Source organism: Puma concolor, chromosome D1, assembly GCF_028749965.1.
Source record: "Puma concolor isolate L17-30 chromosome D1, mPumCon1.1.hap2, whole genome shotgun sequence".
Classification (NCBI taxonomy): Eukaryota; Metazoa; Chordata; class Mammalia; order Carnivora; family Felidae; genus Puma; species Puma concolor.
In genome coordinates, this window is record NC_141676.1 from 49,829,386 (window position 1) to 49,848,864 (window position 19,479).

At 37.1% G+C, this 19,479-nt stretch overlaps 1 protein-coding gene across 1 annotated transcript in view; it reads right to left on the minus strand.

Moving 5' to 3' along the window:
* The window catches only part of IPO7 (importin 7), a 46,677-nt gene extending 39,698 nt beyond the window's left edge, over positions 1-6,979 (minus strand). Inside the window, exon 1 of the mRNA XM_025928086.2 lies at positions 6,738-6,979. Coding sequence (XP_025783871.1) covers positions 6,738-6,821 — 84 coding nt within the window. The 5' untranslated portion in view covers positions 6,822-6,979. The remainder of the gene's footprint in view (positions 1-6,737) is intronic.
* Positions 6,980-19,479: the final 12,500 nt, after the last annotated feature.

Genomic DNA, 19,479 nt, shown 5'->3' on the forward strand with positions numbered 1-19,479 from the left:
TTCTCTCCTAACCTTCAATTCCACATTCCCTATTGCCTGCTACACATTTTCCCTCTGATATTTACCAGCTCCTCAAACTCAACTTAAAATTTAAGCCATGTTTTCTCCAATATCAGTTTCCCCTCTAGACCTACATTTTCCAATGTAATTACCTAATGTCAATATCTTTTAAAGCTAACTCTTTAAGAGGTAACTTTTTATTATTTCTCTCCAGTGGAATGCAATCTGAAAGACCTTCAATTAGCTACTGTACTTAACACTATTTATAAGGAAAAAGATGGGCATAAGGGCACTGTGACATCAGAATACATAAATGAATACAGCCAGATAATTTCAAGAGCAAAGGGATTTCTAACTTTTCTGTTTTACTAGAGAATCTGACAAATATCCCGATTTTATCTACCTGAAATATTAGGCATAGTGAGGTTACATCATCATAGTGATAAAATCAGGACCAGTCTGAGGCTCTTCACTAAGTCTTCCAGCCTTTCATTAAATAGCGGTAATACATAAATGCTTTCCCACTAAGGAGTTTTAAAAAACTTAATTATAAAGGACTTATAACCAAAAGAAAAAAAAAACCACTTTAAATCAAATATCATTAATGTGCCACTGATAGAAGCAAACAATAAGTAAAATAATATATGCATCTACTCTATCTGAAAAAGAAATTTTTCTTATAAACGTTAATATGGCAATATCTTTCTTTCAGATCTTTAACATGCTGTGTCACTGAATAACTTCCTATCTAACAGCCAAAGTATCCAGAGACTTTCCCTCTCCCAAATTCAGAAGAGTATCTACTTAGAGATATTCCTAATTAAGGAATTTTACCTGCTCAGAGTACAGACAACTCTGTCTTCCAAAAACACATATTTTATTCTCATAAGTATTTTGCTGAATTTCTAGACATGCCAAATTGTCCTATAAACATGCCATCATTTTGCACTTTTCCAGATCTAAGATTTTCATTAATTGAACATTTCAAAAGTCCTTTAATTAAACAATCAAATTCACCATTTATAAATAAAAATTTATCACTTACACTAGTAATTGTAATCATCTGTGAAAACCCTAGAAGTGACTCAGGTAGTTTATGTATTTAAAAGATAAACACAAAATATCAAGAAACATATCAAAGCTAAGTCCACTTACTTTTTCACATAACGAATGTGAGAAACAGGATGTCTATCACATGACCATTTTATAGCACATTAAGCTTAGGAATTGAAGGTTTAAAATGCTCCTAGGTAAGCTTTCTAATTCTACTTATGGCAATTTTTCTTGCTGCAAGTGTAAGAGGGGAAGGGATACTGATACTTAGATTCTATCTGCCTTAACCAAAGTCAGATTTAAAAGTATCTTTATCCAAAACTTACACATAGCTCTACTGTAAGTCCAACCACATGTGTTATGAGGGCCGTGTTGACTATGAAACTCCAGAAAGGTAGGAATCAAGAATCTTTCCATCTACTTAACTCAGTACCTACCACAAAGACATTTGCTATTAAATACACCAGACTGGAAGCTGTCATCCTAAATAAACGTTTCAAAAAAATTTTCCTGACATTACATTTAAAACTTAAGTTCAAATGTAAACTTCATGAGAGTGAGGACTTTGTCTTATGTATGGTATCAGATCTCCAGCATTAAAGATAGGATTTGCCACATGATAGTCACTCAAATTTTTTTTAAGTTTATTTATTTTGAAAGAAAGCATGAGGGGGAGGCCAGAGAGCAGGAGAGAGAGAATCCGAAACAGGCTCAGCACTGGCAACACAGAGCCCCAATGTGGGGCTGGAACTCATAACCTGAGCCAAAGTCTAACACAACCAACTGAGCCACCCAGGCGCCCCTCAAATATTTTTACAGTTTATTTATTTTGACAGAGAGAGAGAGAGAGAGAGAGAGAGAGAGAGAGAGAGCACGCGCACACGTGACAGACGGACAGACAGCAGGAGAGGGGCAGAGAGAGAGATTCCTGAGCAGGGTCCACCCTGTCAGTGCAGAGCCCAAGGAAGGCTGGATCCCACAACCATGCGATCATGACCTGACCTGAAACGAAAAATCGGATGCTTAACCGACTAAGCCATTCAGGTGGCCCTCTTCCAAATATTTTAAAAATAACAGAAGCAATTATTTGTTGAACATCTATGCTCAGCTAATACTCTGAAGATTTAAAAAAAAAAAATCTTCATCTACAGATTTTATTCTCATTGGAGATTAAGTTCAAAGTCAATGCACTTTTAGAGTAGAAAAGACAGCAACCATCTAGTTCAAATAAAATTAAAATAGTTAAAATTTAAGAATATATACAACTAGGTATTAAAAAGGTGAGTTTTGAGTTTACAAAGTACCACAGAAGGTCAGAGTAGGAAAAGATGGCATTTAAGATGGTATTGATGAGATTTGTGAACAGGAAAACTTTCATTTTTAGGTTATAAGAGCTTAATAGGAGGAATGAGTAGCATGAGCAAAGGTTTGTATGGAAAGGTTTCCACTGAAGAACACTGGCAGCTAAAGCAGGAAGAACGGCAGAGACTTTGTCTATTATAATAATCTGCCAAAAACCTTCACAAATGTCTTAACTTTATCTTATAAAGGAAGAAACAAGTTTTTCTGAGAGCAAGAGTAGGAAGTAGGAGTCTCTGGAAACATAACAAATAATTAATGTTGAATGAATAAATATCAAATGTCATATATTTTAATTTCCTAAAATTTTTTAGAACTGTACTTCTAGATCTATAGAAGTCAATCTCAAAGTATATAATTTATATGTCAAATGAGTTTCCTGTACACAAATCTACTTTAAAGATTAAAAGACATTTCTGGCTATTATTCAAGTTCTTATTTCTCCATGCATACAACAAAATATTTACTGAGAGTCCATGGAGTGTCAGGCACTGTGCTTATAATTGTGCCAATTTTCATGATACAATAATGCTATCTACTAACAATCTCAGTGTCCAAATACGTACTTGTATCCTTTCTCCATTTTCCACTAAAATATGAAACTACTATAGTTAGACTGAGACAAGAAATAAAATGTATAGTGTGGTAGAGTGGTTAATCAATTGGCACTGATGCAGTGGTTCAAATAACCTGGAGAGAACTTAGCAGGTTCCAAGCACTTTGCTGAATTTTTTACATGCATCAACTCACATGACACAATGATATATACACTATTACTACTTTTATTTTGTACATAAGGAAAATGATGCTTAGAAGTTAAATAACTTTCCTAAGATCCTCCAATTAGTGCAAAATGCTTCATCGTTTAAAAAAAAAAAAAATCAAATAACTAAGGAGGTTTTCAATTATATTTCCAAGAATGCTTGTACTTTTTAATGGTTTTCTCCAGTCTTTGAGGCAAAGTTTGTTACATGAAGAAATTTCAAATTGAGACATGATAATGTAGTCCAAAATTGTAACAGCAATGAAAAAAAAAAAGGATCAAAATTCGTGCCAGGCTACAGTGTAAATCAGTGGTGAATACTAAAATGTGTCTTGAAAATATCTGCCAAAAAACAGTCTCCTTACTGTGGTCTCCAGCAGTCTCATGGAAATTTCTTAATTTTATCTACATGAAATATAAAAAACATATAAATACTCTAAAAAATTCTCTAATGAGAGATGGTATAACAGCTAAAGTCTTACTGTTTGTTATCTGTCATAATAAAGTCAGTAAAGCCTAACACTAACAAATCAAAGAATTGCAGTGACAAAAGACAAAAATTCCTCACCTCATGAAACTTGAAAATTATACTGGCGAGAATAAGTAAAATATGTATGACAAACCAGTGTTACAGAGAAAAATAAACTAAGGGAGGTATAGTGTGTCTGGGGTGTCATTGCCAGGGGAACTCCTTAGTGATATGGAGACAGTTGAACAATGATAGAGGGAAGTAAGAAAACAAGTATGAGAGATAACTGAGTAAAAGAGGTTCCACACAGATGAAACAGTTAAGTGTAATCACTGCGAGGCAAGAGCACTTTGTTTTTGTTTTATCTGCACTATTAATACTTTGATAACATTTACAATTTTTACAGTTCGTGATTAGTTCACTTAGCTGAAAAGATTCACTCAAATGTCAATCTTTTTCTTTTAACGAAAATGAACCAAAATATAACTTGCTGAAAAAAAAAACAAAAACCAGTATGGAATGATTGCTTCATCCTGTCTTATCCAAAATCAAGAAGAGCCTGATGGAAATAAAATGTTACTTCCTCATTCTTGCTACAGTCAAGCTTCTTCAAGACTTATCTGGAATCTATTTCCTAAATTAAGGTTCTGCCACAAAAAAAGTCAAAGCAAGAAAGTATTCAAATGGGAACACTTCATTAAAGTGGAATGAAGACTAGAGATGAGAATATTCTAATTAAAAGAAAAGTTACCTTAGGAAACTTACTAAAAAATCGAGGTGTGATAATTGAAAGAAATTTGCAAAATGTAAACAGCTAACAATTACAGAAATACAGGCTAGACACCAAATTTTCTTTCACAGAAAAGCAGTGTTCACTACTCCAAAGTATTCCAAAACTCTAAAAGAAGCTTAACAGTTAAGTAAAAAATGCTATGAATACTATTTTGATTATTCATCTTCCAAAAATCAGATTGTGAAATATTTATCCTAGGTCTCAATTGCAAAATGTCAGCATATATAACCAGACATTTAATAACTGCTTGAAGAATGAATGAATTTCAAATTTTTCTATTAGGGAATCAACTTTTTTTTTCAAATAGTAATTTTTAAAATTAAAAATTACACACAGCATGTTTTGGCAGGATAATAAAGTCATAGTAGAAATCACTGTGACTGAACTTTTAGAGTGCCTAAACTTACACATGTATTAATACTTCATAAACAAAATGTTAATCTTAACCTGTGTCTATCACAAAAATAAATCAAAATAAAAAGTGATCCATAACTACCTCCATAGTTTCATAATGGTTCAATATGGGAATTTGTTTCAGTGCATTATTTTATATCCAAAAGAAATCTAAGCTCCTCCCAAGGTGACTTTGAGCCTAAAAATTTGAGCACTGGGGCATGACTGGCTCAGTGGGTGAAGTACGGGACTCTTGATCTCAGGGTTGTGGGTTGAAGGACCACCTTGAGTGGAGAGAATACTTAAAAACATCTTTAAAAAAAAAAAAAAACAACTTGAGCATCACTCTTGGTATGATCTAATGATGGTCTCATTTATATACGTAAGACTTAATTTTTTTAGGGGTGCCTGGGTGGCTCAGTCAGTTAAGCAACCAACTATTGATTTCCGCTCAGGTCATGATCTCACCATATGTGTGGCTTCCTCTGTGCTGGCTCCCTCTTTCTCTGCCCTTCCCCTGCTCATGTGCTCGCTCTCTCTCTCTCTCTCTCTCAAAATAAATAAACATTAAAAAAAAAATTTAACTTTTTTATTTTGAAATAATTTTACACTTTATTTGTCTAAACTCTGTGGGTGGTCTTCTTAAAACACAAGTTCCTTGAGGGCAGAGATCTCTGACATAGCATTGTACACTGATGATGTCCTGTTAGGAATACTCCTGTGGCTTCTGCAAAGTCAATAATAAGTAATGTTTTTAAATGAGTTACTTACCAGTTAAGAGGAGCATAAAATAACTGAATTTCTACTTTAAAAAGGGACTTCTTTTTCCGTTTAAAAATAAAGGTACACTGAACTTCACTAAAGCTTGCACTCAGTAGTATACCAAAAGACAATTATTAACTGGCATAGGAATTACAGGGGTCCTTTTAAGAAGCCTTTAAAATACTCACTAAAATATGAAAACTTGCATTGATTTAGAAATAATGAAACTTAAGGTAGTACAATAGTATGCCCACATATTAAAGCTGTTTTCCAAAGGGTGGTCCCTCGAAAATAAGGAAGAAAAAAGGAACCAGTCATGAGCGAGTTGATATGGAGGTTGGCACATTTCAAGGCACTCGGCCTTACATTGTCTCACTTGACCGTCACGGCAACCCTGTGGCCTGATGTTATGAATGGGAGATACTCAGCATTAAAAGGTTAAGCGACTTGCCCAAGGTCAGTCAAGAAAATTAGTGGTTCAGCTCTACCTAGAAGGGTGTACTTCACCTGACTTTCTACTACATTGTCCTGCCTCCCCGACTGAGGCATTATTAGAGTAAAAGAGCAGTGAATCAGACTGGTATTCAGCACTACCCTCGCCCTGCCAAAGAGGCGGGGGCTTGCCTCTGAAAGCTTTCCCTAACAGCTCAGTCGCAGAGAAGAAAGTTGTGCCGATCACCGATCAGCCCACTTAAGTGACAGGATGACAGGCGCAGCCCCCAAAGGACCAGCTTCTGCATTCCCAGGAGCCCCTCCAAACCCGACGCCAGCGAGAATGCTCCCGGAAACGTCTGAAAAACCTTTCAGCGAGTTTCGCCCCCTCCTGGGCGCGAGGAACGAGCTGGGTATGAGCCAGAGGGCGGCCGGCCACCCGAGCCAGCCATGTGTCCAGCCCGTCACGCCCGCCTCGCCTCAGCCGGCTCCTCATGCCTTGACCGCAGCCAGAGGCCCAGCTCAGGATCCGACGCAAAGGCTGCCTTAGCCGCCGCCACCACCGCAGCAGTCTGAGGCGCCCCGGCGCGGCACTCGCAGTTAGGTTCCCGCCCCACCCCTCCAGTTGGGCCCCTCAGCGACGCCGTCCGCGCTTCTGGCCAGGCCCGGAGGGCTCGGCCTGCCACAGTCCACCGCCCGCCCGGCGTCCTTACTTCATTGAGCTGGCGCTCCGCGGCCTCACGCAGGGCTGGGTCCATGGTGCCCCGCAGGGCCTCGATAATGGTGTTGGGGTCCATCGCAGCGCGGACTCGGTCAAACCCGGAGCTCGGGTGCTACTGGGCCAGGAATAGCGCCGCTCACTGCGCACATGGACCTGCCGCGCTCCGCAGCGGCAACCGGCGCGAAAGGAAAGAGAAGCGCCAAGGCCCCGGATAGAACCTCTTCGCCTCGGCGTGGAGGCGGGAGATGCTCCAGCCACTTCCTGTCGGCGCGCCCGCGGGGCACCTTGGGAGACGTAGTCCTCGTGAGCTTTCCACATCCCACGTGGCCCTGAACTGTTGCTCCTACAGGCAACTCTTGCTTTTCAAAAAGGGAAAATGTTCCAACTCCACAGTAAAAAAAATTAAAACAAACCCAAGGATTTCCCATAATATACCTCTGGTGATTGTGAGGTGAATCTAATGCAATGTATGATGCAATCCATTGCTAGTAGCTTTGTAATTGAAGGTAATCTTTTGAAAAGCAGTTTGAGATGTGTTTCTAGATGCCATAAAAGTATTCATAATCTTTGCCCCAACTATTCCCATTAATGAGACTTTATCTTAAGGAAATAACACAAAAGATTAAATCTGATTTATGTGTAAAAGATATTATAACATTACATATTTATGATTACCAAATATTAAAAATATGGTTTTTATGGAGTATCCAAATTTTGGTTGGAACTTTCTATAAATCAACTGTAAATGCAGAATAAGAGCATAATCCCTATTGGAACACTACCTTCTTTAAAACAGTTAAAGCAACAGTTTCAGAAAAGTTAAATAACATGCCCAAGGTCACTTAGGTAGTAAGAAGTTCACCCAGGATTTCAAACCTAGGATGTTTCTGTTTTAAAAGATTTCATTCTCGGGGCGCCTGGGTGGCGCAGTCGGTTGAGCGTCCGACTTCAGCCAGGTCACGATCTCGCGGTCCGTGAGTTCGAGCCCCGCGTCAGGCTCTGGGCTGATGGCTCAGAGCCTGGAGCCTGTTTCCGATTCTGTGTCTCCCTCTCTCTCTGCCCCTCGCCCATTCATGCTCTGTCTCTCTCTGTCCCAAAAATAAATAAACGTTGAAAAAAAAAATTTAAAAGATTTCATTCTCTTTACTGAATCACTCTGCCTTTCAAGAGAAATGTCGTGTGATATAGGAATTGTTAAGCAAATTAAAAGAATTCAGTCGGTTAAATATTTCACAGGCATTAAAAATTACAAATATCATATACTTTGGGGCGCCTGGGTGGCTCAGTTGGTTAAGCGTTCCACTTTGGCTTACAGTTGGTGGATTCCTGCATCAGGGTCTGTGCTGACAGCTCAGAGTCTGGAGCCTGCTTCGGGTTCTGTGTCTCCGACTCTCTCTCTGTCCCTCTCCTGCTCACAGTCTGTCTCTCTCTTTCTCAAAAATAAATAAACGTTGAAAACAAAAATTAAAAAAATATATGTATATACATATATACATAATATACCTTGTAACAACACAGAAACAGTTATGTGAGGATATGGCTTTATAACATGGACAAAGACTTGGGAAATAAAGCTGGCAAATGAAGTTAATTTATTTTCTAGGATGGTGATATTTTGAGTAATTTCCTTCCATAACTGTCTTGATTATAATAAAGTTAGGTAAACATATATCCTTAAAATGAATCATAAATTTTAAATGCAACTTGTTAAAAAATCACTTATTGTTTTCAGTTTGCAAAAAAGGAGAAAAGGGGGCACAAAAGTCTTTCCCTGGAATAGTGGACTTTGCAATATTAATATCCCTTATATGCCAACCACTGTGCCTGGAAGTGTGGTTTACATAATTATCCCTAATTTACAAATGAAGAATCAAGGCTCACATAAGCTACTTAAATTGTGAAAGGTCATAAAATTTCCATAATATAACCTGTTGTTAGCTCCATCAGTGTACTGATACAACCTGTTTGAGAATTTCTCCTCCCTGGGGCATCTGGATGGCTCAGTTGGAAGAGCATGTGACTCTTGATCTTGGGGTCGTGTGTTCAAGCACCACATTGGGTCTACATCTTAACATTACTTAAAAATAAAAATAAACCGAAAAAGAAAAAAAGGAAAGGTTTCCTCTCCCTACCCATCCCTCGATAGTGAGGGCCTTGAAGATAAGGATTATATTTTATTCACTTTTGTATCTTTACCTCCTACCATGAAGCTTGAATGTCTATTAAGAGTTCAATAAATGTTTTAGTTAATAAATGAAAAAGAATAGATGAACTAGTAATGACTTGTGGTGGCTCAGCCAGAATCTAAACCTCAATTTTCATGATTCCAAAGCCAGTCTTTTGCACTACTACATATCTATTTTAGATTCTAGAATTGACTTATCCATCATGAAATTGTGACAACTACAGCATAGCACAATGCATGTAAAAGACCTGACACATAAAAAGTGCTCCAAAAATATCAATTCCTTTCCCTGAAACTGAAAGGGAGAAGTGGTGTTGAAAAATATGGTTTCTAAGCTATAGTACTGGGAATTGGGAGCCAGCAAGATTTGCAGATCCAAAGCTGGAGTGGGGCCTGTGTCTCGTTCCAATTCACAGTATGTGTGCTGCCGAAGTGAGCACTAGGCAGTGTCTCGTGCTTCAGAGAGAATAGAGCTCATAGGGTACTAGATACCATCTGGGGAACCAGAGTTCCTTTATTCACACAAGGAGCTTTGTTCCAGGACACTTCAGAAGCTTAGCTGGCAGTGTGATTAGCACACCCAACTTATTGTAGGTTTGTTTGTTTGTTTGTTTGTTTGTTTGTTTTTGTCCAGCTGTTGACACAAAGAATGTGACTCAATAAGACTGGAAATTTATTTTTTTTTTCAACGTTTATTTATTTTGGGGACAGAGAGAGACAGAGCATGAACGGGGGAGGGGCAGAGAGAGAGGGAGACACAGAATCGGAAACAGGCTCCAGGCTCTGAGCCATCAGCCCAGAGCCCAACGCGGGGCTCGAACTCACGGACCGCGAGATCGTGACCTGGCTGAAGTCGGACGCTTAACCGACTGCGCCACCCAGGCGCCCCAATAAGACTGGAAATTTAGATGTGAGGTCCTCCAGGGCAGGGACCATGTCTATCTCCCCATTACAAATGCAGAAGTGAGCATGTGCTCAATAAATAAATGTGTGAAGATTAAAGAAAAAGTGCTATGTTAGGCCAGTATAAGTATAGATAACCTTACCTCACTGCTCAATCCCAATTCCCAGAGCCACTTAGCCAATATAGATATGTGTGCCTTCTTGGGCAAGATTAGTCTAAGGAAATCAGAAAAGTAGAAAATGCAAAGTTCTGAGCTGGTTTTGAACTGGAATGGAATTGGACAAAAATAGAGGTAAGGAACAATATAAGAGGTGATTTGGTTATCTGAGCTTATAAACGATGGTTCCGTTGTTCAAACAGAAAAACAAAACAAAACAACCCATGTCTTCCTGCAGGTATGAAAGAAAAAGAGGGTTCAGGAAATGACCATACAGCTGTAACATAAGGAAATAAAAGAATGAATTTTCCCTGTACAAGCCTCCATTAGAGGCTTTCATGGGTGAACACCTGTGATAAGGCTTTGATGATAAATACCGAGCACCCAAAGTTATCTTAAGGCCTAGACTGATCTGTCTGAGGTGACTGGATTTTGTCAAAACATCCCATAATTACTGAAACTCCACATCCTATAATCCTATGTTAGCCCCATTTCAGATATCAAAAATATTTTAGACAAACTTTTTCATGAAATTTTGTTTTTTCACTAATAGTAATCATTATACTTATAACTGAGTGGAATTCATTTTTACACCTTGGTAAGATTTTTGTTTTAAACAATTCAAAATGTAGGGGTTTAGGGTGGTTGGCTGGCTCAGTGGTAGAGCATGTGACTCTTGATCTTGGAGTTGTGAGTTCAAGCCCCGTATTGGGGGTAGAGTTTACTTTAAAAATAAGTAAGTAAAATAAGCTTTTCTGTGACTTATCCTTTCCCAGGTGTCTTCTCACTCCTGGGACCACAATGGGAAAAAAAATGAAGGGGGCTAAAAAAAGACCTAGAAGCTAAAAAAGGAGTGATTATGTTCTGAGGCACTGTGCTGCCTTGGGTAAAACGTTTATCTCACTGGTCCTCATTTTTTGTTTCCACCTGTGAAATGAATAAATAATCTTGCCTGGGCTCCCAAAATTATTCTGAGAATCAAATGAGTCTGGGAAGTACTTTGTAATTATAAAGCTCAGAACAAAAGTAAATTGTTTTTGGCATTAAGGAAAGGGCTGAGGAGAAAGTCAAGTAAGAGGGTAAGGAAGGAGAGTTAAAGAAAGCGAAGAAATGAGGACTTTCTGCAGAGCATCCTTCATAGAAGCTATAATGCTGAATGTTCAGCAACTTGGTATGTATGTGTCTAAAGGTTAGTATGTGCAAGACAGGGTAAAGACCATGTTGTACTGAAATTGTCACATGAAGACCATTTCTTTATTGTATTTCTTTTAAGTACACTGACCTACATGAAATTGAAGTTTGTGCCCTAAACCATATAAAAATTTTTAAAGATCAACTTCATCAAGGTATAATTTACATAAAATTCAATGAGTTTTCATACAGTTATACACTTATTTCACAGTCTACATATATGTAGATTATCTCCATCAGTGCTTCCCAGTTAATCCTTAAATGTTCAGCTCTGTGCCGTATACACCCACTGATGTACTTTCTATCACTATCAATTAGATTTGCCTTTCCTACAATTTTATATACATGGAATCATTCAGTAAGTAGTTTTTGTGTCTGGCTTTTTTCACCCACTATAGTGTTTCTAAGATTATTTACATAATGTTGAGGTTATCAGTAGTTCCCTCCATGTTGCTAAATGGCAGTCTGTTGCCTGCATATACAACAATTATCCATATATCTATTGGTGGACATTTGGGTCATTTATAGTTTTTTGCTGTTGTGAATTAAGCTGATACATACATTTGTGTACAAGTCTGAGTGTGGATATATGTTTTCATTCTTCTGGTAAATCGGAAAGAGTGGAATGGCTGATTTGTTTTAAAGATTTTTTTTTTTAAGTAATCTCTATACCCAACATAGGGCTCGAACTTACAACCCTAAGATCAAGAGTCACATGCTTTACCAACTGACAGCTAGGCATCCCTGGAATGGATGATTTGTATTCTAAGTGTATATGTAACTTTATAAGAAACTGCCAAATCATTTCTCAAATTGGTTGTACAATTTTACATTCCCACAAGCAATTTATGAACATTCCATTGTTCCATATCTCCACCAACAGTTTGAATTCTCAGTCTTTTTTTATATATATATTTTAGTGTTTATTTATTTATTTTGAGAGAGGGAACACAAGTGGGGGAGGGGCAGTGAGAGAGAGGGAGAGAAAGAATCCCAAGCAGGCTCCGCACTGTCAGCACAGAGCCCGATGTGGGGCTTGAGCCCATGAACTGTGAGATCATGACCTGAGCCAAAATCAAGAGTTGGATGGCTTAACCAACTGAGCCACCCAGGTGCCCCTGAATTCTCAGTCTTTTTAAGTGTATATAGTAGAGTGAATGTGTAGTGGTTATGTCATTTTGTATGTCACAATGCACTATATGCATTTCTCTGATGACTAATAACATTGAGTATCTCTTCATGTGCTATTAACCATTTGCATCATCTTTTGAAGTGTCTGTTTTGCCCATTTTTTAAATTGAGTTGTTGTCTTACTGCTATTGAGTTCTAAGATACTCTGGGTACAATTTCGTCAGATTTCTATATTGTGAATATTTTCTTTTAGTCTGTGTCTTTTCATTTTTTTAACTTATCTTTCAAAAAGCAGTTTCCTGTTTTGATAAAGTCCAATTTATATATTGATTCTTCTATAATTGTGCCTTTTGTATTCTATATAAAAAATCTTTCCCACATCAAGATTGTTAAGATTTTCTCCTATGTTTTCTTCTAGAAATCTTGTAGTTTTAACATTAATGTTTTGAACTGTGGTTCAGTTTGAGGTGTCTGTGTGTGTCTGTGTGTGCAGTGTAAAGTAAGGGTTGAAGTTATTTGTTTCTGCACGTGGATATCCAGTTAGTATAGCACAATTTGTTAAAAAGTTTGTACTTGACCACTGAATTACCTTGGCCCTTTTTTGAAAATCAATTGACCAAATATGTGTAGATCTATGTTTGAATTCTCTGCTCTGTTCCATTGATCTATTTATCTATCTTTATGCCCGTATCACAATGTCTTAATTAATGTAGCTTTCTAATAAGTCTTAAAGTCAAGCAGTGTAAATCTTCTAATTTTGTTACTCTTTTTCAGAATTGGTTAGACTATTCTGGGTTATTTGCATTTCAAAATACATCTGGAAAATTCAGCTTGCTAATTTTCAATTTTAAAAAGTCTGTTGAGATTTTGATAGATACTGCATTTAATCTCCACATCAGGGGTGCCTGGCTGGCTCAGTCAGTGGAGCACGTGACTCTTGATCTTGGGACTGTGGGTTAGAGCCCCATGTTAAGTGTGTAGATTATTTTTAAAAAATCTTAAAACAAAATCTACAGGAGTGCCTGGTTGGCTCGGTCAGTGGAGCATGCAACTCTCAATCCCAAGGTCGTGAGTTCATGCCCCACGTTGGGCATAGACCTACTTAAAAAAAAAAAAAACTACACATCAACTTGGGTAAAATTAACATCTTAACAATATTGAATGTTTTGATCCTTGAACACAGTATATATCTCCACTTATTTGAATATTTAAAAATTTTCTCTCAGCTATATTTTTAGTTTTCAGTACACAGATTTCACACATATTTTCTTAACTGTATCCCTAAATATTTCATGTTATAGTCAATGATATTTTAAAATATCATTTCCAACTGTTTTTGCTTATATCTAGAAATACAATTGATTTTCATATTTGACATTGTATCCTACAGCCCTGCTAAGCTAACTTATTGATTTTAATAGTTTCTTTTCTAAATTCCTTAGAATTGTGCATATAATAAGGTATTCTTCATATAAAAATGGTTTTAGGGGCACCTGGGTGGCTCAGTCGGTTAAGTGTCCAACTTTGGCTCAGGTCATGATCTCACGGTTCGTGAGTTCAAGCCCTGCATCAGGCTCTGTGCTGACAGCTCGGAGCCTGGAGCCTGCTTCAGATTCTGTGTCTCCCTCTCTCTCTGCCCCTCCCCTGCTCATGCTCTGTCTCTCTCTGTCTCAAAAATAAATAAAACATTAAAAAAATTAAAAAAAATAAAAATAAAAATGGTTTTACTTTCTTCCCATCCTTTAGCCATAAGGTTTCCACAGATTCTGTCACATTGAAAAGATTCCCTTTAATTTCCAGTTTTCTTAGAGTCTTTAATATGAACAGGATGTTGAATTCTGTCAAATATTTTTCTAGAGCTATTGATACCATCATATGGATTTTCTTTATTCTTTTAATGTGGTGAATTATACTGATTGATTTTCACATGCTACATTCCTGGGTTAAATCTCACTTGGTCATAATGTGTTAACATTGGAAAAAACTTTATATATTGCTGGATTCCATTAGCTACTTTTTTTGAAGACATTTGCATCTATCTGCATGAGGGATATTGGTCAGTAGTTTTTTTGTTTTTTTGGTTTTTTTTCCTAAATGTCTTTACCTAGTTTTAGTATCAGGAGTATGTACTCCTTCCTCTTTTGTTTTCTGAAAGAATATGTGTAGAACTGGCATTATTTTTTCCTTAAATATTTGGTAGAAATCATCAGTGAAACTATCTGAGCCCTGGAGTTTGCTTTTTGGAAAGATTTTAAATTATGTAATGTAAGTTTTAATAGATATAAGACTATTTAGATTTTGGGGAAAACACACTAAATGTTTATTCTGTTGTTATTATTTTTTTAGTTATTTCTTTAACACTTTTTTGATGAACTTTTAAAAATTGAAGTATGAACTTTTGGGGCCTCATCAATATAAAAAGCTTCTGCACAGCAAAGGAAATAATCAACAAAACTAAAAGGCAACCAACAGAATGGGAGAAGGTATTTGCAAATGACATATCAGATAAGGGGTTAGCATCCAAAATCTATGAAGAACTTAAACTCCACACCTAGAAAACAAATAATCCAGTGAAGAAATGAGCAAAAGACATGAACAGACACTTTTCCAAAGAAGACATTCAGTTGGCAAACAGACATGAAAAGATGCTCAACATCACTCATCATCAGGGAAATACAAATCAAAACCACAATGAGATAGAGTCTCACACCTGTCAGAATGGCTAAAATTAACAACTCAGGAAACAACAGATGTTGGTGAGGATGCGGAGAAAGAGAAACCCTTTTGCACTGCTGGTGGGAATGCAAACTGAATCTGCTAGAGGAATTCTTAGGGTGAGTAATTTATAGATAATTTTCATTTATTTTCAGTTAACTTTCTGGTTATTTTTCTTGTTGGCAGAGATTGTAAGAGATTAAGTCACATCTTATAGAGTACAGACACTGGAAAACAGTATGGAGGTTTCTCAAAATCTTAAAAATAGAAATATCCTACAACCCAGCAACTACACTACTAGGTACTTACCCAAAGGATACAAAAATGCTGATTTGAAGGGGCACCTGCGCCCCAATGTTTATAACAGCACTATGGACAACAGTCAAATTGTGGAAAGAGCCCAAATGTTCATCGACTGATGAATGGATAAAGATGTGGTATATACATACAATGGAATATTACTTAGCAATCAAAAAAACGAAATCTTGCCATTTGCAACAATGTGGATGGAACTAGAGTGTATTATGCTAAGTGAAATAAGTCAGAGAAAGATAAATATCATGATTTCACTCATGTGGAATCTAAGAAACGAAACAGGTGAACATAGGGGAAGGAAAGGGAAAGTAAGATGAAAAGAGAGGGAGACAAACCATAAGAGACCCTTAAATATATAGAAGAAACTGAGGGTTGCTGGAGGAGTGCTGAGTGGGGGGATGGGCTAAATGGGTGATGGGTATTAAGGAGGGCATTTGTTGGGATGAACACTGGGTGTTACATGTAAGTGATGAATCACTAAATTCTACTCCTGAAATCATTATTACACTACATGTTAACTAACTTTGCTTAAAATAAAATTTTTTAAATTAAAATAAATAAATAATAAAAAATAAAAAAATAAAAATTGAAGCATGGGGCGCCTGGGTGGCTTGGCTGGTTAAGCATCAGACTTCAGTTCAGGTCATGATCTCATGGGTCATGAGTTCAAGCCCTGCATTGGGCTCTCTGCTGTCAGTGCAGAACCTGCTTCAGTTCCTCTGTCTTCGTCTCACTCTGCCCCTCCTGCAACACACTCTTTCTCTCAAAAATAAATAAGCATTTAAAAAATTAAAATTATCAAAATTGAAGTATAATTTACATATAATATTGTGTTAATTTTAGTTGTACAACATAGTGATTTAATAATTATATACATTCCTAAATGCTCACCATGATAAAGTGTAGTTACCATCTGTCACCCTACAGGGTTATTATAGTATTATTGACTATATTCCCCATGACTTCTTTATTTTATAAATGGAAGTTTGTATCTCTTTTTAAAAATTTTTTTTAATGTTTATTTTTTTGAGAGAGAGAGACAGAGTGTGAGAGTGGGGGAGAGGCAGAGAGTGAGGGAGCCAGAGTCCAAAGCAGCTCCAGGCTCCAGTTGTCAGGACAGAGCCAGATGTATGGCTCAAACTCAGGAACCGTGAGTTCATGACCTGAGCCAAATTCGGATGCTTAACTGACTGAGTCAACCAGGTGCCCCTGGAAGTTTGTATCTCTTAATCCTCTTCACGTATTTAACTCATTCACCCACCTCCACCCCTTTAGTAACCACTAGCTTGTTCTCAGTATTTATGAGACTGTTTCTGTTATATTTGTCTGTTTGCTTTGTTTTTAGATTACACATATAAGTGAAATCACATGGTATTTTTCTTTCTCTTTCTGACTTATTTTACTTAACCTAATACCCCTTTCTCAATCAATGTTACCACAAATGGCAAGATTTCATTTTTTTAATGGCTGAGTAATATTCCATTATTTATATTGACAGAGAGAGGAGGAGATCTAAAATTTCCTAGCTTTGGAGTACCTGGGTGGCTCAATCAGTTGAGCATCCTTCAGCTCAGGTCATGATCTTGTGGTCTGTGAGTTTGAGCCCTGCGTCAGTCAGGCTCTGCACTGACAGCGTGGAACCTACTCGGAATTCTTTGTCTCCCTCTCTCTCTACCCCTCTCCACCCATGATCTGTCTCTCTCTCTCTCTCTCTCTGTCTCTCTCAAAAAAAATAAATGTTAAAAAAATTTTTTTTAATTTCCTAGCTTTGACATGACTTACTGCTTCAATGTTTTATTCTGTAAAATAGGAACAATAGTAGTTCTATCATTAGATTATTGTAAGATCATGTATACCAAACAAGCCATGCACAGGTACAGGAAACTCAACAAGTGATAATTTGAACCGACACCTCACCAAAGAAGATAAACAGATGGGAAATAAGTACATGAAAAAATGCTCAACATCATATGTCATTAAAGAATTGCAAATTAAAACAATGAGATACCAGGGCACCTGGGTGGCTCAGTCTGTTAAGCATCCAATTCTTGATCTCAGGTCAGGTCATGATTTCATGTTTTGTGAGATCGAGCCCTGTGTCAGGCTCTATGCTGACAGCATGGAACCTGTTTAGGATTCTCTCTCCCTCTCTCTGCCCCTCCCCAGTTTGTGCACACTTTCTCTCTCTCTCTCTCTCTCTCTCTCTCTCTCTCTCTCTCTGAAAATAAAATAATAAACTTAAAAAAGAAAAAAAACAATGAGATATAGCATTATACACCTATCAGAATGGCTAAAATAAAAAACACTGACAACATCAAGTGCTGGTGAGAATGTAAAGCAACAGAAACTATCTTTCATTGCTAGTGGGAATGTAAAATAGCACAGCCACATTGGAAGACAGTTTGGCAGTTTCTTACAAAACTAAACATATTGCTACCACACAATCCAGCAACTGCATTCCTTAGTATTTACCCAAATAAGCTGAAAACATATTACCATACAAAAATCTGTAAATGAATGTTTACTGTAGATTTATTCATAATTGCCAAGCTTGGAAGCAACTAAGATATTGTTCAATAGGTAAATGGATAAATAAACGATGTACATCCATGCAATGGTATATTACTCAGCAATGAAAAGTAATAAGCTATTAAACCACAAAAAGAGGAACTTTAAGTGTATGCTGCTAAGTGAAAGAAGCCAACATGAAAAGACTACACACTGTATGATCCTAACTATATGACATTCTGGAAAAGGCAAAAACATGGGATAAATGAAAAGATTAATGGTTGGCAGAGGCTCAAGGGATGGAAAGAGAGAAGAACAGATGAAGCACAAGGGATTTTTTAGGTAGAAAACTATTCCACATGAAACTGTAATAGTGGGTCCATGTTCTTATATATTTGTCAAAACCCATAGAATGTCCAACACAAAGAGTGAATCCTAATGTAGACCATAGACTTTAGTTAATAATATGTCAATACATGCTCATCAATTATAACAGATGTACCACACTAATGAGAGATACTAATGAAAGGAGAAACTATGTAGGGAGCAGTGAAGGGACAAATGGAACCCTTTGTACTTTCTGTTCACTGTTTCTATAAACCTAAAACTACCCTGAGAAAAATAAAGTCAATTCAAAAGTAAACAGTGGTAAAATGATAAAATTATATAAGTAGAGAACAAATTGGTGGTTATCAAGGGTTAGAGATGGTAATGGAGAAGGGGGGAAAGAAGTTGTGTGACTGTAAAGGGGGTAGCACAATGGAGATATGGTGATAAAATAGTTCTATATCTTTATTACAGTGGTAGTTACACAAATCTATGCATGTGATAATATAACACAGAACTACACACATACATTACACCAATGTCAATTTCTTGGTTTTACTATTGTGCTACTTAAGATGTAATGGCAGGGCGCCTGGGTGACTCAGTCAGTTAAGCATCCAACTTCACATCAGATCTCATGTTTCATGGGTTTGAGCCACAAATCGGGCTCTGTGCTGACAGCTCAGAGCCTGGAGCCTACTTCTGATTCTGTGTCTCCCTCTTTCTTTGCCCCTCCCCCACTCATGCTCCGTTTCTTTCTCTCTCTCTCTCAAAAATAAATAAAAATTAAAAAAAAAGATGTATTGGGGAAACTGGGCAAGGAGTACACAGGATTTCTCTGTACTCTTTTTTTTTTTAAATTAACAATATTATATTAGTTGCAGGTGTACAATATAGCGATTCAACAATTCTACACATTACTCACTGCACATCATGATAAGTGTACTCTTAATCCACTTCACCTATTTCATCCATTCCCCCACCCACTTCCCCTCTGGTAACCATCAGTTTGTTCTCTAAATTTAAGAGTCTGTTTTTTTGTTTCTCTTTTCTTCTTGGTTCATTTGTTTTGTTTCTTAAATTCCACATATGAGTGAAATTTTATGGTGTTTCTCTTTCTTTGACTTATTTTGCTTAACATCATACCTTCTAGATCCATCCATGCAGTTGCAAATGGCAAGATTTCAACTCTTCTTCATGGCTGAGTACTATTCCATTGAATTATATAGATACATATACAGATGATGTAGATATGGATATAGATATCCATCTTCTTTATCCATCTTCTTTAACCATTCATC